Genomic DNA, 19,067 nt, shown 5'->3' with positions numbered 1-19,067 from the left:
TTTTATTATATATTTATTTTATATATGCATAGTAAAAATAGCCAGATTATTTTTTCAATAATTACCATTAAGTCACAAATAACGTCCAAACGGCGACCGGGTATCTCATCAAAATGACAATTCAACACACCTACAAAAAGTGATATAAAGTCATGAAAAGTGATGAAACAAAAACTAGGTTAAATAGGTTACATACGTAACTATTAAACCTAGTTTTTGTTTCATCACTTTAAATGATTCTATATCATTTTTTAAAGGTGTGTTGAATTTTCATTTTGAATTTAATAGGTATTATCTTCCCTTGACTTCAATGACAGCTTGCACTCGTTTCGGCGTAGAATCTATTAATTTTTGGCGATTTTTCTTGATCTTCTCATCCTTAAACCAGACCTGAATTTCTCATTCTATCATCTTTCTCCTGGTCGTGTAATCTAATTTACGTATCCTATCCTTACATATGGCTCAAAAATTCTCCATAGGGTTCCTATCACATAAATTACCAGGCCAGTTTAAAAAAGTTATCCGCTTATCGAAGAAGTACTAAACGATAACCATAAACAAAATGATTTATTTATTAATTTTCGGGAAATCGACAGTTTACATTTAATCAGTTTGTACATAAATATTATATAGTCAAAATAAAACCAATTATGGATTTCCTCCTTGTGACTTTACCTCTACTGAGACAGCATAATATGGAATAAGTAAATTAAATTTGTAAGAAAGGAATATGAATTAAAAAATTATATAAAACATAAAACGAAAAATTTACAAAACAATACATTTATAGCCATGGAGAGAGGTTGTAGATATAAATCAAATCATAATCGAAATATAAACAATAGAGACATAACATTATTCACAAACCATCAGAGAAATATTCTTTTATGGACCTCTTCTATTTTGTAAGTTCGCAACTGAAAATATCAACCTTGGATAATACGCTATTGTAATTATTGCATAGTCTGTTCAGGCAAGAAAATGATTTTACATTTCAATCTTAGCAATCGAGTACACTTTAATTTCATGAGTCGCTACTGACCAAGAGTCAGAATTAGTAAAAGTCTAGTTGCGTAGCATTCCATCCTCTCTACCTACACCTGTGGATGTAATGTCATGAAGGTGGGTTATGTAGTTAGAAATGTAATATAATGACTCTTCTACCAAGTTTTGATGTAAGATTTTATTGTTGGCCCAATTTCATGACTCCCACGTTCGCCATTTAACTAATTGTATGACATATTGTGTAATATGAAGCATTATGCTATTTTACCGTTGCCTACAAAAATGGTTGAATTGTAGACATTAACTCTTTCGAGAACGAGCTTTTCCTGCAGAGAAATTGAACAGAAAATGGAGTCTTTCCATGATAAATAATCTTTACGTATAATAAACTTTTCGTGATGTATTTATGGACAATAGGGAACTCTAGTCATTTTGCTAACAATTTTCCATTATTTATTAATTAAGAATCTATAGTACACATATTTTTTAAAACTGTCTTTCCATTTTTTTCGGTAAATAAAGGGTTAAAAAAACTTTTGGAGCCGGATTTGCGCTTCGACGAATTAAAAAAAATAAATAAATAGCTGATAATGTTTTTTTTAATCTCCGTGATATAACGCTTGTAGTACGAGTTTCCGGACACCCTGTAGAGGCTGGGTCATTTAAAATGTCTTCCTTTAACTTGGTCACAACACATGGAACATGTGTATATAGTTCCTCCAAGAGATCATGCGCATCTGTCACATGCTAATTTGATATTTGAAATTTGGAAATATTAGCAATTATTGTTTTTTTTTATTTAGCATAATTTTGTCCAAACATTACGGGAATCAGTTTTGTAAAAATAATTAATATTATTACTATGTTTCCATGAATTATTGACACTTCTTATGAACAAAAAATAAACGCACCTATTGTTACAATCTTAATTTATATTTTTGTTGAAATTGGTGCGATAATCGTGCTTTGTTTGTTGTGTACAACCGGGATCCACATAATCCTTATCTAACCGTGCGGTTCATTTATGCAGTGCATACGGTTTATATTTGAAGTAGGTTCGCATTGTTTTTATAATCAAGCAAAAAAGTACATCGATAATATTGATGATGTATTTTAATCACAATCGGTTTATACTTCATAATAGTTATAATATGTGTAAGATACATACCTAATTGCCCGTGAAAATTATCCAGGGTCAGCTAAACGAATAAGCTATTAACGAATTATCTACCCAGACAGCCAATTGCTTAGGTACCTACTTACTTTAAGGAAAATTGTTTTATTTTATTACGCCATTTAGAGACGACAGGGTCGGACTTATAACATTTGGAAACTGGCGCAGAAAACTTAAATGGCACATATTCTCAAAGAAAACTCAGACAGCCCTTGCATTATTTTGTTTAGGGCGTATTACAGAGTTTTCACCCATTTACAACACAACATTTTTAAATACAAAAATTAACATTTCTTTATTTGTCCCCTATTACCAAAACTACTGGACCGATTTCTCTGAATATTTAAAAAAATGTTCTTATTAGCGCCAGGAGTGTTTAGAGAGAAGTTTGAATTGTAGGAGAAGTCGGGGACGCCCGAGGAAGACATTACTCATTATCTCTGCACGGGAGTGAGATACTAAAGTCGATATAAAGTAGATTTTCTGTTTGTATATTTCTTTGTGTGTTCCGTTTCCAGTCAATCCTATCGAGATGGGAGCCATGTTTAATACTACTTTTTTACTAGGCCAGAGCGCATGAGAATTGCGAGCTGTCAAATCTAAATAATCAATAGGTAGTAGGTAGTAGATAGTAGATAGTAGGTAGTAGGTAGTAGGTAGTAGATAGTAGATAGTAGGTAGTAGGTAGTAGGTAGTAGGTAGTAGGTAGTAGGTAGTAGATAGTAGGTAGTAGGTAGTAGGTAGTAGGTAGTAGGTAGTAGGTAGTAGATAGTAGGTAGTAGGTAGTAGGTAGTAGGTAGTAGGTAGTAGGTAGTAGGTAGTAGGGAGTAGGAAGTAGGTAGTAGATAGTAGGGAGTAGGTAGTAGGTAGTAGGTAGTAGGTAGTAGGTAGTAGGTAGTAGGTAGTAGGTAGTAGGTAGTAGGTAGTAGGTAGTAGGTAGTAGGTAGTAGGTAGTAGGTAGTAGGTAGTAGGTAGTAGGTAGTAGGTAGTAGGTAGTAGGTAGTAGGTAGTAGGTAGTAGGTAGTAGGTAGTAGGTAGTAGGTAGTAGGTAGTAGGGAGTAGGAAGTAGGTAGTAGATAGTAGGGAGTAGGTAGTAGGTAGTAGGTAGTAGGTAGTAGGTAGTAGGTAGTAGGTAGTAGGTAGTAGGTAGTAGGTAGTAGGTAGTAGGTAGTAGGTAGTAGGTAGTAGGTAGTAGGTAGTAGGTAGTAGGTAGTAGGTAGTAGGTAGTAGGTAGTAGGTAGTAGGTAGTAGGTAGTAGGTAGTAGGTAGTAGGTAGTAGGTAGTAGGTAGTAGGTAGTAGGAAGTAGGTAGTAGATAGTAGGGAGTAGGTAGTAGGTAGTAGGTAGTAGGTAGTAGATAGTAGGGAGTAGGAAGTAGGTAGTAGATAGTAGGTAGTAGGTAGTAGGTAGTAGGTAGTAGGTAGTAGGTAGTAGGTAGTAGGTAGTAGGTAGTAGGTAGTAGGTAGTAGGTAGTAGGTAGTAGGTAGTAGGTAGTAGGTAGTAGGTAGTAGGTAGTAGGTAGTAGGTAGTAGGTAGTAGGTAGTAGGTAGTAGGTAGGTGATCATTGTAATCAATTATACTCGAATGATTTGTATTTTTGGATAGCGCCGTTTTTATGAAAAATAATCTCAAAGGGTGATGTGTAAGGCATTATGACTGTATCATCAGCGTCTTGGCAAGACTGCGCTTGCTCTGTCCCCAATCATATAATAACCTACCTAGATAACTATTAAACAGTCGACAGTCTAGGTGTATAAAAATAACTGACTTAGCATCAATTTATCATAAACATAATATTGACATCTTCAAAACGTCATACCCATTTGTGTATTTTTGGAAACACGAGTCTGAAAAAACGTATGTTAGTAAAAATGTGATAATTTATTTTATAATCTAATATTACGAAATATGGGTTGATCACCTCAGTAATTAGTTTTCAAGTAACTCATTCAATCGAATGCACGAGTGGTTGATAAAAATACCCTTCACATCATTTATAAATGATATGGCTACGAGTGCTCAATCTATATGAGCAATATGAGAAAAAATAATTTGATGCGATAATAATACTATTTTTTAATATGTTAGATTTATTGTCTCCTAGCGTATAGGCAAATTATATAGCATATTTCTGCAAACAATTTATTAACATAATACAAATATTATAGGTATTATCAATTCTCAGTTTTTTCCGACTGGAATTAACTATTTTCGGCGCGTAATTTCATCTGAGTCATGAACTATGCAGCCTTGAAATATGGCATCCCCAATTGGGGTATGTTGTGAGCAGAGATGTGCCTTATTTCAAATCGAAATGCAAAATGGTTATTTTCCATTTTGCATTTTAAATGCTTATTTGCAACATTCTTCCTACTATCTCCATTCATCTTTTTTTCATAAGCCCCAAATATCAGTCGGTCCTCAAGCTCGCTATGAGAGAAAATTTACATTTGTCAAGTTGCTCCCTTGTAGGAGCCCTGGCAATCGAGTGATACCATTACAAAAAATACTGATTTAAATACTGAACATGGGGCCATGGCGCTGTAATATTAAATGTTAGATAGCAGTTTCTATGTTTTTACGTTGGCAACATTAGTCCCGCGCAAATTTTTTCATAATCTGTAGTCGTGGTGTTTTTGGATTTACCATCATGTAATATGTTTGTTCTACATTGATGTCCATTACTAAATGACAAAATAGTATAAAAATTCTATAATTATTTTAATTGTTTGATCTGAGAAACCATTTTGCATTTTCAATGCATTTTGAAAATAGGTATTTTGCATTTTGCATTTGAAATGCTTTTCTAAAAACCATTTTGCATTTTGTATTTTCAAATGGAAAAGTTTTGACCCATTTCCATTTTGCATTTCAAATGGTTTTCGGTACCCATTTTGCACATCTCTGGTTGTGAAGCTGAATGTAGCAAGATGGAAGGAAACGGAGAAGAGCGAGGTGGGGAATACCTGGCTCTTCATATTTGGTCAAAAAACACGGCTAAAGCCATTTAAGCAACGTTTAAATTCTGAATGGTGGTCTTACACCATGGCGATACTGAGAGTATCTTCCACGCTGAAACGTGCCGAAAACAGTAATTTGTTAGATAATACATATTAATCAAATAAAATTTTCTTGCGCACGCCGGAATTTGAACTCGGAATGTAACGCAACTATACTATATATTATTTCAAATGAATAAACGGTGAAATAACGCAAATTAATCAATAATTAAACATAAAATTTACTGGCGCACGCCGGAATTCGAACCTGTGACCTTTAGTTTATTAGTCGAGAGTCTTTTCCCTCGACCACGGATGTAGGGATTATTATTACCAGATTTGCATTATACCTACTTACTCAATATACTATATTATTTTAATTAATAATACTCACGGGTTGCAGTAAGTACATTTTAATACATGTTGTTTTAATAATCTAACAGAAAACCGGAGTGCTCGGGCTGAAGCAGCGAAAACTCAGAATAGTGAGCTCTAGCGTCATGAATTTTTCACAAGGTTTTTTCTGGAATTTCATAGTAAACACAGCCATTTTTAATTTGCAGCATTATGTAGAAATACAGGGCTATGAAATCTAAATAAATGAGACTACGTTTTATAGGTATTTTTTTAAAAACTCAACATTATTCGAGGTTAAAATTTTCTGGGAGCATTTGTCACTTTTAAATTGCTTTGTATCTAAGTAAAAATAATAAAAATTAATACAAATTTTAATCGAACATAAATACAAGAAGCGTGATAATTTTAACGTACAGTTCGAACGCAAAAACGTAAAAAAATACAGTATACGTGAACTTGGTAAACTTGGTTTTGAAAAAAAACTATAACTTTACTGTTGTATATATGTTTTTAGGACAGATTGTTTAACATTTTTTTTTAAAGAAAGACAAACATTCCCGGATTACAAATAACCTAACAATATTTGAAAATCTTCTACTACCACCACAGTAAGCGGAAAATGTTGCTTGTGTTGTGATAGAGGACTTAGCCAGCCGAGGAATTGAACACATTAAGCCTAGGTGAGACCCAAACGCGATATCAACTCAGTCACCGAAGTTAATATTCAAGTTCTGTGAAAGTCCTATTACAGTTCTGTTACCAACCAAGTATGGTGAAACAAACAGGACCATGATGAAATAATAACAGAACTTGAAAACAACTTTCATAGGACTTGAACGTTAACTTTAAAATTTCATACATTTTTCAAATTCTGTGAAACAACCCACCCTTAGTCATCATTACGATGTCATACAAGATACCACGTATTAATTTTTTTTTTCAAGTACGAAGTGTAAAAATTCTGAATAACGGTAGTAAAAAAATACTATATTTATTGTATTCTCAAAGTTGTGAAAAACCGTTGTAATGGATTAGGAATGTCATACAGTTGCCAAAAAATAATATAAGTAAATAATAAACAGCTGCCCACTGCACTCTGCTAGTTCGGGTCACCGATCGTGGTCTTTAACGACTTGCAAACAAAGCAAATGACAAAATATAAGACCGGATTTAACCCAGTATTTTTAGCTTGGCGGACAAGTCATCCCAACGCATCGACTAGATTCTCGTTAGTATGAAAGTGTGAAATATTGGTGTGTTTATTTATAAAACTGTGAAGAGATATATAGATGCTGACAAGTGATTTTTAGAGGAATGTCCTCAAAGCTGACAAGGTGACAAAGTGATAGATGGTGGGCACTCATGGATGGGGAGTCTGAGTGCCAATCTAGGGCCTCAAGCTTTGCCCTGTGGACATCATAAATTCCTGTGGTGAATGAATGAAGCGGGTATTCGTTGACCTTACATTTGGTGGTCTGCACAGCACCGCATTCACACATCACCGACTCTGCCCCCATCTATGCATCATGCAGGCACAGCGGCTGTTGGAGCACCTTATTTTGTTATGGAGTTTACGAGGCAGGGAGAATCCAGACAGTCTCTCAGTGGGGTCGTGTACGAGAAAGAAACTGACAACCGTTTAGTAGTTTATAAAGAGTTAATTCGATGCCCTTCCCACTCCGGTTCTCATGTTTTAACAACTTATCGATACGCTTTCTCTCATCGCAGATTTGCCAAATGTGCTTGGAGAGAATGCGAGTTATATTTGGCTCTCTTGCGGATTGCGTCGAAACTATTTTGAACGCAATCAACTCGATGCCGCTCAATCGTCGCATCCGAATTAGACCCAGTTCGGCGGCAGTCCTATCAATAATAGAATATAGAGGCACGCTGCGAGCTGGCCCCGGTCACATGACGACAACAAGGAGGGACAGAGAATGGGCGATGAGGGAAGAAGAGGAACAATGGTGAAAACGGATTACACGGACTATACTGAGCGTACGGAGAGTTCGTACGGACTGAACGAGCTGCGTGGGAGGCGTTTCAATGTTGTTGCCAAACACGATTTGTGCTTGCTAGTCCTCAGTCAGCGCCCAGACCCGCTCGCCGGTTACTTACACGCGCTTTCCGTCGTTTGTTCCCAGTTCTGTTCCTGCAGTAATATCTGCTTTTCCGTCACGAATGATCTATTCCGCGCTCTTCTCCAAGTTCGAAGTACGTAACAGTTAACTGTGTGTGCTTTTCCGATTGTATTTAGCACGTGCGACTTGAACATGTTCTGATCTAGTGTCGGCTAGCATGTGCGTATGCTGGTGCTTTCATCTGTACAAGCCCAAAGTAAGGCTTTGCTTATTCTCATCTTAATAGCCGTACAACCTAATGATTTATTAATTACTATTTCATGTATATATTTATGTAGATTTCACTATCATCATCGCTCTGCCTCTGTAGTTAACGGTAGTTTTAGGCGAGTTTTTTTTGCAAGATTTAATTATTAATTAATTTATAGGTACATCTGTCGAGTGTCAACTCGCCGATTGAGAAGTCTACATTAATATTTATTATCATAATACAAATATCATAATTTTATGTTAAAATTACCGGCATTAAAGTGACTGAGGTACAGTTTGCGTGTTGGGAAGTGATTTCACCATCGAACTACAAAGCAACAGGTCATGGTACTCCAAGAAAAGTGTTTCAACATAAATCAAATGTAAAATATTCTAATATACCCTGGAAGTTAAGTTACCTTGACAGTTACTACTGCATTTACTTATATATACGACTAATTATGCAATATTATTTTATGAAATCATTTCATTATGCCCACAGTAAATGTAGGACGTTATAACAGTGAAATTAAAGTAAATACTAAGTAAATTTATTTATGTAATAATCAAATGTACAAATCAGTCTAATTACAATGATGGAACATGATTAATTGAACGAATATCATGGTGGATCAATTGATTGCTGTCTTTAACAACTAATATGTTGTTAGAAACTGTCGAAAAAACATTTTTTTGTTTGTTGATAAATAATTTCATTTATCACCATGAAAATGTACTAATATTCGAGGTGTCACCACCATCTAGCGGGGTTTTCCCGAAGCTCGACGGGAGTTTGACATGAAATGCGCCATTCGGGTCCAGTGTTCTGCTACGTTTTCGTGTTTACAAATAGAAACGGAGGAATATTAATCTTTTGGACACAATGAAACCGAATTAGATTTGACGGCGGGCGGGCATAGGACAGCTAGAACGTCTTCGTAAATAGTTTTTATTGCGCTGCATCGACAAGATGTAAATAGACACTGAATATGTTGTTTTGGAAGCGCAATAAAGCGCTGATCACATTGGGACTCTTCAAAATACGTTTTAGATGTAATCTGACAAGAGTGTTGTTATAAGAGTTGCAGCCCGGCAAATTTCTGATCTGGAATAAAAAGCACAAGTTGCAGAAACCAGTTAAATGCAATCAAATTTAGTTGCTACTTCAACGTATGTCATTGTTCATATTATTTAATACTAATGGTTGAAAATGAAAAATAATTAACGTATGTAATATTTGCAAACATGAATTTTCTCAAATAATTTGCAAACGTCAAAATTCATTACATCCACGACTAAGGTGTCGTGATTACCTACTGTAAATTTCATACTCGAATCAATCTCAGATGTGTTAATTTTGTTGATATGAGAAGTGCATGAAAATACTTGTGTATTAATTATCAATATATCAGAATTCTCTAGGGAAATGTCTGAAAGAAATCTAACATACGGGTTAAATTAAATCGGGTTTTCATATGAAAATCTGTAAAATTTGTAATACTTTGATACGTTAAACTTTGAGAGTATATTATATTATGTAGTCATTTACTTAGAATAAAAAACTGAGATTTCGGATTTGTTTCTAACCGTCACAAATGACACCTGTCTGAGCATTTATCCCCGAGTCAGATTGTGAATTTACGAACATGGGAATTCGGATTCAGAACTTTTGACACCCAATGTGAACAGAGCTTAACTGATATGATTTGAGATTTTCACGGCAAAAAGTATTACAGTGATTTATTTTTGGGGTATTATGCCGTGCTGCCTCCATTTTAAGCCAACGTTCTAAACAGTGAAAGTGTCTTAACTGTCGGAACCACGATAAAAAATACAAGAATTATCGAGGCCTGAAAAAAACAAGTTTAAAAACCGAGACAGATGGAATTTATAAACTCGGCTGTTCTGGATGTGAAAAGGTTTATGTAGGCCAGACATAATGAACGATCTTCAAAAATATGTCAGCATGTAAACTCAGTCATTCTGACAAATCAGCAATTGCCGATCATTTAATTTAAACCGGGCATTTTTTTTTCATTAGACCCAAAAAACATAGAACACATCTAATTAGGCAATTGAAATTCATTAATATTAATGAATTATTAAAGACGACGATGATAAGCTATCAGTTATTGCCAGCCGGAAATTATTGGCTACATCAAAACTAAACGCAGAAAACCAATTTAATTATACTATACTATTAGAGGTTGGAGCTGGCAGCACGGTATCGCATGTACATACATAAACTCACTATTATTGTGAGGCGCATATGACGCCGTTCTATTTGTATAAAGAACACGAGCTTAGAATTCAATAAATTTAAACGATTCACCATTTGGCAAATAAGAATACAGAAAATTTAAAAAATAACTTTCGATTACACATCTGCCTTGATTATAGACTTTGTAATGCTATCCGAAACGTTTGCTAAAGAAGGATGTAGTACAATACTGAATAATACCTCAAAATTTTTACTTTTAAATTCCGTACATTAATAAGGTTTGCTAGTTTTATGAGTTTGTCATTCGTTTTATTTTTGCTTTCTAGGTTTTCAACTTCCACACTCACTCTCATTCCTCTAATATGAACTACCATGCAGTTGACGCAACGTAATCAGTCATGTCTGGCCATGCTGTAATGGTTAACGCGATGATGGGTGCTTTTTTCTGCTTACCCCTAAAGGGAGATAGCGATATGGTAAATAAATACATCACTTAAGTCAATACATAGTTTAGCGAACCACCTTATTATGCAAGTGTTGTTGTTGATAAATTTTAGATAAATATTATTTTATTCCTGCATTATGTATAAATTAATGCATCTTGTGTTTCCCTGTTTTACTATTTTTAATCGTTGTAATGTGAAGTGTTTTGTTGGATTAAAATTCAATAAATAGTAAATAACAATTGCTAACCTTTCATATTTTCAACATGACAAATTAAAGTATATTTTTAGATTAGAAAAGATTATGATAATTTTACTGCGTTGTGAAAATTAATTAAATATTGCATTAAATTTATGCATTCCCTTTGCCGTACTCTTTAAGAATACATTAGGAAATAAGCCAATGAGAACTCCGCTATAGTTCCACTTATATAAATACACATTAACAGCAAATAAACTGACTTAAAACAAAACATGTCAAATTGAGAAAACGTTACTGAAATTGATTCTTTACTTTGTACTCATGGAATAATGAATTACACAAGGAGTGCCTTGTGATTTGTTCCATGTTCCAAATATTTGCCTTCAATGGGATGGAGATCTACGATGTCAGACGAGTGTAAGTGAGACGGAGCGCTTAGCTGTTGGTCTAAATGGAACCTTTGATTCCATTCAAATTTGCATAGAAGGCACTTCTAGCTTTTTTTTATTCTATGCATGTACCTATAAATGTACGGTTGTATAAAGATGCTCCAAACATGATGTGCATCACAATTTGAAAGTATAAATAAAATTGCGAAGTGTTTGTTTGGAGAGTTCAGACGAGCGATAAACTTCGGACCTATTTTTTTTTTTTTATTGATACATGATTTAGAGAGTACATGAGGTTTTTTTGTGATATTTCACCCTCCATGCTAGGGATGACCTTGTGTTATGGCGGGTGAATTTTACAGTGTGCGGACATAGAATCTATACATTACTATAATATGAAAAAGAAAAATGATGTATAGCTAGTTTGGGTTGCAAGAAGAGGATGGAGAAGTTAGAGAATTATAAGAAGATGAAAAATTTGAGAAATTATTAGTAAATCGATTATACTAATCAATTATGTACATACTAAACCGCTAACTAAGGGAATAAGGATATATTATGTTTTGTCTGAAAGGTGATTAAATTGATAGAGTGTAGAATGAATGGGTATTGTAGTTGTAATGTATTCCGTGTGTAAGGATCCATTTCGTAATTTGTTTTTTAAAGGAATGGGGTTGACTCACGGTTTTTAGGTTTTCAGGGATAAGGTTAAAGATTTTAGGAGCTAGGAAGAAGTCTTTGAGCTGACGTGGTATGTAGTGAAGGTACTTTGTAGTGACCGTTGGTTATTGTTCTGGTGTTGTAGTTGTGTTGTAAGAGAGTTTTGTTTTTATATTTGAACAGGAAATATACTAGCGAAAATTTTAGGTGGAGTTGTCGTATGTTTAAGACCTAAAACTCTATGAGGACACTTTAATATTTTTAACAGGAAATTATTTAATTGACTATTTTTAAAATTGGAACTGATTTGTCGAGAATTCAGAATATTCCCATTAATATTTATGTTTTAATGAGATAGTAAGCGAAAAAATTGGTTCCACTATTTTTACCTTCGATTAGTCCAATTCGATCTCAATCTGCGATCTAATCTTCGTTAGAAAAATATTGACATCTCAGAAAACCACGAAAAACTTAAATAATACAGGATAGATACAATACACGTAGTGAATTTTCTGTTTGAATTATCCCCAGAGATTTTGTTTACGTCTATAATGAATTATATTGGTAAATTTTCTTTGTTGTAAGAAAAATAAACCAATATATTGCTAACCGAAGTGTTTTTGCAGCCGTCTGATATTTTAATGGTGTGGTTTCACTGATGACCCTAAACCATTTGAATAATTATATTCAGGTTTAACAATTAATTTATTTAAGGAAATCAAAGGCCTACATAATACCTACATCCTACATGAAGGATACACAAAATAAAAATATAAATATGACTTCCCTCTTAAAGATCGTACGTCTAATACATTAAACAAAAACATTGAATATTTTTAAACACATTTGAAAAACTAAATGATTACTTGAATTCAGAAAAATCGTTGAGAATCGTAGTTCGAACGTAACTGCTCTGCCAACTGAGCTAATGGGACCCTATTTCCTTGGGTCATATTTGACTGCATTCATTTTCTTGTCGCACATTTTATTGGCTGCTATCTTTATGCGGGATGCAGGAGGTAGGGCAGCGCCCCAGCAAGGCGCAGGTCCTAGGTTCAAGTCCGAGATGCGACCGTGTCTTATTCTGTTTCAATTTTTCGTTTAAAAATAGCTAATTTGTCTTCAACAATTAAATATTACAATTTGAGATTTTCCTCATTAGGTACTATGGATATGGACACAACACCTCGCATTTTTAAATGTAAAATCATAAAATAACATTTACATTAGCATGTTACTCATCACATAGACTAGATCTATCCCATACCCTTCCCTTCCTCCATCCCATCCCATCCCCATAGGCCAATGTAACTTTTCTCTTATGTTCACTAAATAATTAAGATCCATCAATGGAAACCTATTATTGGTTGTATTTTATATTACTTATACTGCTACACTTTATAAAATATTATAACTGTTGGTTTTCCAAATAAAACAAAATAAAATTTAATAATGTAACAAATATAACTCAGTTCAAAAAGGGTCAACATCAACGTCATTAAAATAATAATTTAGGTGTTGTGTCTCTGTTTCTATGTGTTCAACGAACTTAACAACTGGGATATGCTTTGATTTTCAAAATTTATTGTAAGAACGAATGAGACAAGTTCAAAAGTAGGCACCAAAAATATTTTATTTTTATTATTTTTTTTTTTTTATTTATTTTTTTATTATTTTAATATAGATCATAGTTACATTAATACATACATTTTTTTGCAAAATATAATATTTAGGTACATAATTGGTCATGTATACCTTATCAGAAAAGAGGAGCTCTTGTGCCTGATAAGGGAGCCACGATTCTTACTTCAGTGATTCAATGTTATGTGTAAAATATAAATATAATATATCCATATATTTTTTTAATATAAGTTTTTTTTGAAAAAAAGTTTGATTTAATCAGTTATTCTGTATTTTAAATGTGTTTTTCTTTTGTTTAAATTTTTGACAGAGATATCGTATTTTTTCAATTTTACTAACGGTAACTAGGTGTTCATTCGAAAGGTAATTTTCTGATCATCTTTTGAAATGCATATATATTTTTTTAACAATTCCAAAATCCTTCACAAATCCTAAAAATAAAATGTGTTATGATTTTTCACGGGTAGTAAATAAATAATATAGTGTGAATAGGCCTCCGAGGTCGAAGGGCAAGGCTCTTGTCTAGCAATCCAGAGTTCGCGGGTTAAAATCCCGGCGTTCGCTAGTAAATTTTATTTGAGTAATTATTTCACAATTTACTCACTTAAAATAATGTATAGTATATTTGCGGCACGTTCCAGAGTGGCAGATACTCTCAGAATCACTCCGGTGTAATATATACAACAATTCAGAATTGAAAAGTTGCTTGAAATTACTTTGATCGTGTTTGGTGACCAAATCTGAATAGCCCGATACTCCCCGACCTCCCCCTTCCACATTTTCTTCCCGTCCCTATTATCTTCAGCCTCACAACGTACCCTTATTGGGAATGACGTAGACTCACTGGCACCTGACGGTTGGGAGCAGTTGGGACTCTTGCGCGGCTTTATATAAAAAAAATAATAGTACTGTGAAGCAACCGGCCGATGATGAAATAATAACAGAACTGTTGAGAGTAGTTGAGACTCTTGTCCGGTTTCCCATGAAATAAAGTTACCCAGTTTAGATTCCCATTTTATAGGTAGCGTTCATTGCTGTGCGCGGGTGTAAACTGTGCACTTAAAGTTTAATTTTAGAACTATGGGATTAAGTACATCGTATGTAAACAATATGTGGTTCCTGCGCTGGCTCTAAACTTAATACAATGTAGATCGGATTAATATAAATATAAGAGTCATTCTCTAAATAACATATTGCATATAACCAATGAATACAATGTAGATCAGATTAATATAAATATTAAAAGTACCTCCCTACATAACATATTGCATGTAACCAACTAATACAATGTAGATCAGATTAATATAAATATAAGAGTATCTATCCACATAACATATTGCATGTAACCAATTAATACAATGTAGATCAGATTAAGGCGATGCACTACGTCGTGTAATATTTTAAATTGAGCCGCTATCAATAACAACCCTTACGTAGATGGCGATAAGGTTTAAATTCCCGCTTAACACCATCCGCCTGTTTTGATTTATGCAAGAAAAAAACATGGCCAAAAAGTGCCTTTTATTTTATTTTGTGGATGTTCAGGCAAAAATATTTAATTTTATTCCGATCATTTTATAAATAACTGAAGTAGGAGATTTCGAACTTTAAAACAGTTTTCATAGGCCTTATACATTATTTTTTTCTGGGATTATAAAAAGACTTATGTAAAAAATACTCGATTATTTCAAAGTCCAAGATGTATTCTACTCGCAGTAAAAGTTAAAGCATCTGAAACATTTCTAGGCCACTAAATTTTCAAACCAAAACCACATGATTTTGCATTACTACGTATGGCATCGCCTTAATGTAAATATAATAGTTCCTATCTACATAATATATTGCATGTAACCAATTAAATTAAAAAGTTTTCTCTGTTAAGTGCATTTGGTCAGTAATGTTTTTTTCTAAATATTCACAAACTTACTTTTTATAGACGATTGATTTTTGTATTGGTTCAAGTTTGTACACAATAAAAGAACCTAAAAAATGTTAAATGGCAGTTGCTAGTTACTTTGAATCACGGTATTAATTTTATGTTAAGAATGATCTAGATTTTTTTGACAGAAAGTATGAAATTTACCTGTACTTTCATACATAACGTAATGTAGTTTTGTACAAAAAATAGGCATTTCCTATCCATTACTGACATGTCTACTGTTGACGATTATTGAAAAGCATACAAACGCTTCAAGGTTTTCCGGTAAGTATTTTCCAGTGGCATGCAGTAAGATTATTTTTATATGAATTGTTTTAATTTTATCAGTAAAATCGTTTAACTGGAAATACAACATTTCCTCATGTAGAAAACAAAAATATGAATGTCAGTTAAAATATATAAAATACATAACTAGAAGAAACCGCGCGAGCTCGAATAATTTCACACTCTCATTTAACACATCATTCTTACCTACAAGAGATCACCGTAGATGTCCCATTGGACATGCAGCTCAGTTTACCAATCAGTTGCCCTTCCGCTACCTATCAAAGAATGTAGTGCAGGCAGCCTATAAAAGCGAGCGCAAGGCCTTGAACCTTACAGAGATCCTGAGCTGGCCGAAGGCTCAAGATCTGATACTGGTATAGAGATGTGTCGTCCCTTCCAGCAAAGTTTTGAATAAGTTCTAGGCCGAATATTTGATACTGATAAAGAGATCCCTTTCAGTGTGGTTAAAGATAGCCTAGAGGATTTCTTTACCTTTTACATACACCGGAGATAGCGCGCCATGTTGCTTCTTCCGCGAAGTGTGTTATATAAGTTATAAGTGTTACATAAAAGCCCAAAGCGGGGCTGTGATAAAAAAAAATGTGTAAAGTAAAATCTGTTATAAATATATCTTTGTCCGCAAATTTTTTGACCTATTTTACCGCACGCCGCTATTTGCACTGATTAGTTTCTGACGAGAATATCAAAATGCAATGGTATTCCTGTATGTCAATATTCGGTGGCACCTGTAAATTTTAGCGGTGTTGCATTATTCCATGAACCTTCATTACCTACATGTCCTACGTGCATTGCACAACTTTAAATTACGGTAGGGACCCCTAACATTTTGTAAATATTATGGGTCATACCATGAAAACACTGTTAGAAAGAAAACAATTGATTTAATAATAGCGCATACCAGTAAAAATACACGGGAAAAAAAAGTTTGTTTTTTTTAAATATATATGATCCCCTCGTTTTTTAACAACTGCTATCACTGGGCATAATAAATGTTTAAAATAATAACCAAATGGAAATACCAATCATATTATTCAGTGCTACTGGTATTTTGTTCTTGTTGGCAGGTTCACGTTTTGATTTTTATCATTATTTTATAAATGTTTTATGTGTGACATTAGTGCCAATCACACTGCGAAAATTAACACAAATTACCTTATGACTTATATGTGCTCCTGGTATTTTGTTCCCGTCGACACACGGAGAAAACTTACTGATAAAAAATACTGTCAATTTATTAAGAACCTCTTCAAATTATTCGTTATTCTGTTAAAAACAGGATTGTAGACCATTAACGAATAAATTGATGGGTTTCCTGATAAACTTTTAGTAGAATATCATTGTATTGTCACGATATAACACGTGCCCATAAAAATCCTAACATTTTCGCAATTCGTCATTATATATTTCTAAATCAAACGCAGGCTGGTGATAATCTGGCTTGTAAATAGCACAGATCATCAGGGAATATTTTAATCCCCTATAAAAAAATGGATTGATCAATGAATTCACTCTGCAGGAGAAGACAACTTATAACCAGCCACCAAATACATATAAACAGAAAGACTCACCAGAGAATCCCACTTGCAATGAGTTTTGTTCCTTGATCTTCAATTCTGCGGCAAACGGCAACTCAGCACAAAATATATTTGAATTCGCACTATGAGATTATAAGATCAACCAGCTCTCAAGAGAGTAGAATTATTAATGAAGATGAATCAGCACATTGTAATAATACGCACTGCACATTATTGTCAAAAAATATTTCAAACATTTTAGTCTTCAATAGACCTCTTTTGACAAATGATACAAACTGGATGAATCCATCTGATCAATGAAAAGGTGTCGGTAATTCGTTTATCACTCACCTGCAGAGCAAAATCTATTCAAAACTGATCAGAGATGTCTCTTTTGTCCATTATATATATTAAAAATTAATTAATTCATATGTTTATATTTTAAAAATTAATTAACACTAATTTTAAAATTTAAATCGACTGCTTCTCCACAGGTGCATGAACACGTGTTCCGATATAATTACGAATTTATTAAAAGTTTATCAGGAAACGGCCTGCAGTCCCGTTTATTATAATAATTTGAAGAGATTTTTGATAAATCAGTAATACTCATTTTTCTCCGTGCACGTTCACGTTTTGACGTTTATTTTATTTATAAAATTCCTAGTGCAGACGCGTCAAAAAATCACTGGATATTATAACTCCAATAGAACCAGGATTACAGTCACACAACTGAAATTAGTATTTTTTATGATTAATACTTACTAGAGAAAAAATGCGAGGGCGCCAGTTCCGTTTGAATTGAAATAGTAATGTTGCATTACAAGAAGTAAACGAACCTATTGCATATGTTTTTATATATGGGAAATAAAGCATTTTAGCATCACGTTCATAATATATATTCGTAGAGATGCCCTCAACATCAGCAATCATACCATAAATGTTATATATATGTAGGTACCTAGTATAATAATAATATAAGTAACATGCGATTGAAAGAATCCAAAATAAATTTTTAAGATATGTAAATTTTAAAATGGGCATTCCTAGAGAAAACTTAAATTACGACAACGTACTTTGTTAATTAAATTTAATAAAATTATCTGATCGTAGAATCATTTCCGATTTAACCTGTTTGTATAAAATCATTAATTCAATGTTTGATACCCCTGATTTATTATATGTAATCTCTTTTCATACTCCAAGCAGGTCAGTTACAAGAACTACCATATTATTGTAGCAATTCTATATCAACGTCCCAATATCACACTCCTATGCGACGGATTCAACAGCTAGGAAACAAATACTACGATATTGTTGATATATTTAGTACATCAATTTCTTTATATAAGCATACCTTATTGAAGTTTTTTTCCTCAAGCAGGGGAATATTTTGATGAAGCTATTTAAATTGACAGTATTACAGTTTTTGCACGTTAACAGTATTTTGTCGGGTGAAAAAAAAAATATTTTGGATATTTTATATTTATATTTTGTACCTACATACTGTGTGGATCAAATTCAACAATATTTTTTTTATATATGTGTTTTAAAAAGTCATTTCCTGCACTGTTATATACCAGTATAATTTCTTGAATATTGTTATAAATGTATGTTAAAGCCTTAATAAACGTAAAATAAATAAATAAATATTTCTATAAGTAATACGGCCTGGTACATCTAAGTCTACCATATTTTTCTTCATGGGACTTCAAAAGTAGAAGTTTCTGTACTATTCCAAGACTAATTCAGTTAGTAATTTAAAAAAAAAAGATTGAAATAAGTCCGTGTTACATAAAGTTAGATTATTATTGTCGAGGAAATCATAATATTCATTTTTAAAGTGATCCTAGTCTAATAATATCATTGGTGAAATCTATTTTAAAATCATCAAAGCTTCGCAAGT

At 33.4% G+C, this 19,067-nt stretch overlaps 1 protein-coding gene across 6 annotated transcripts in view; it reads left to right on the top strand.

Moving 5' to 3' along the window:
- The first annotated feature begins 7,584 nt into the window (after positions 1-7,584).
- Positions 7,585-19,067, top strand: part of Eip63F-1 (Ecdysone-induced protein 63F 1) — a 207,746-nt gene continuing 196,263 nt past the window's right edge. For 2 of the 6 annotated variants that reach the window (XM_089636776.1, XM_089636775.1), the window contains exons 1-2: positions 7,735-7,871; positions 10,412-10,561. In XM_089636776.1, the coding sequence (XP_089492902.1) occupies positions 10,484-10,561 (78 nt within the window). In that variant the 5' untranslated portion in view covers positions 7,735-7,871; positions 10,412-10,483. Of the gene's footprint in view, positions 7,872-10,411; positions 10,562-19,067 lie in introns of all 6 variants that reach the window. The other 4 variants (XM_089636778.1, XM_089636780.1, XM_089636779.1 and 1 more) reach the window with 4 other exon arrangements.

Source organism: Hesperophylax consimilis, chromosome 10, assembly GCF_061612785.1.
Source record: "Hesperophylax consimilis isolate HC1 chromosome 10, BYU_Hcon_1.0, whole genome shotgun sequence".
NCBI classification, from domain to species: domain Eukaryota; kingdom Metazoa; phylum Arthropoda; class Insecta; order Trichoptera; family Limnephilidae; genus Hesperophylax; species Hesperophylax consimilis.
The sequence above is the reverse complement of the archived record's forward strand: the minus strand, read 5'-3'. Positions and strand labels throughout refer to the sequence as shown.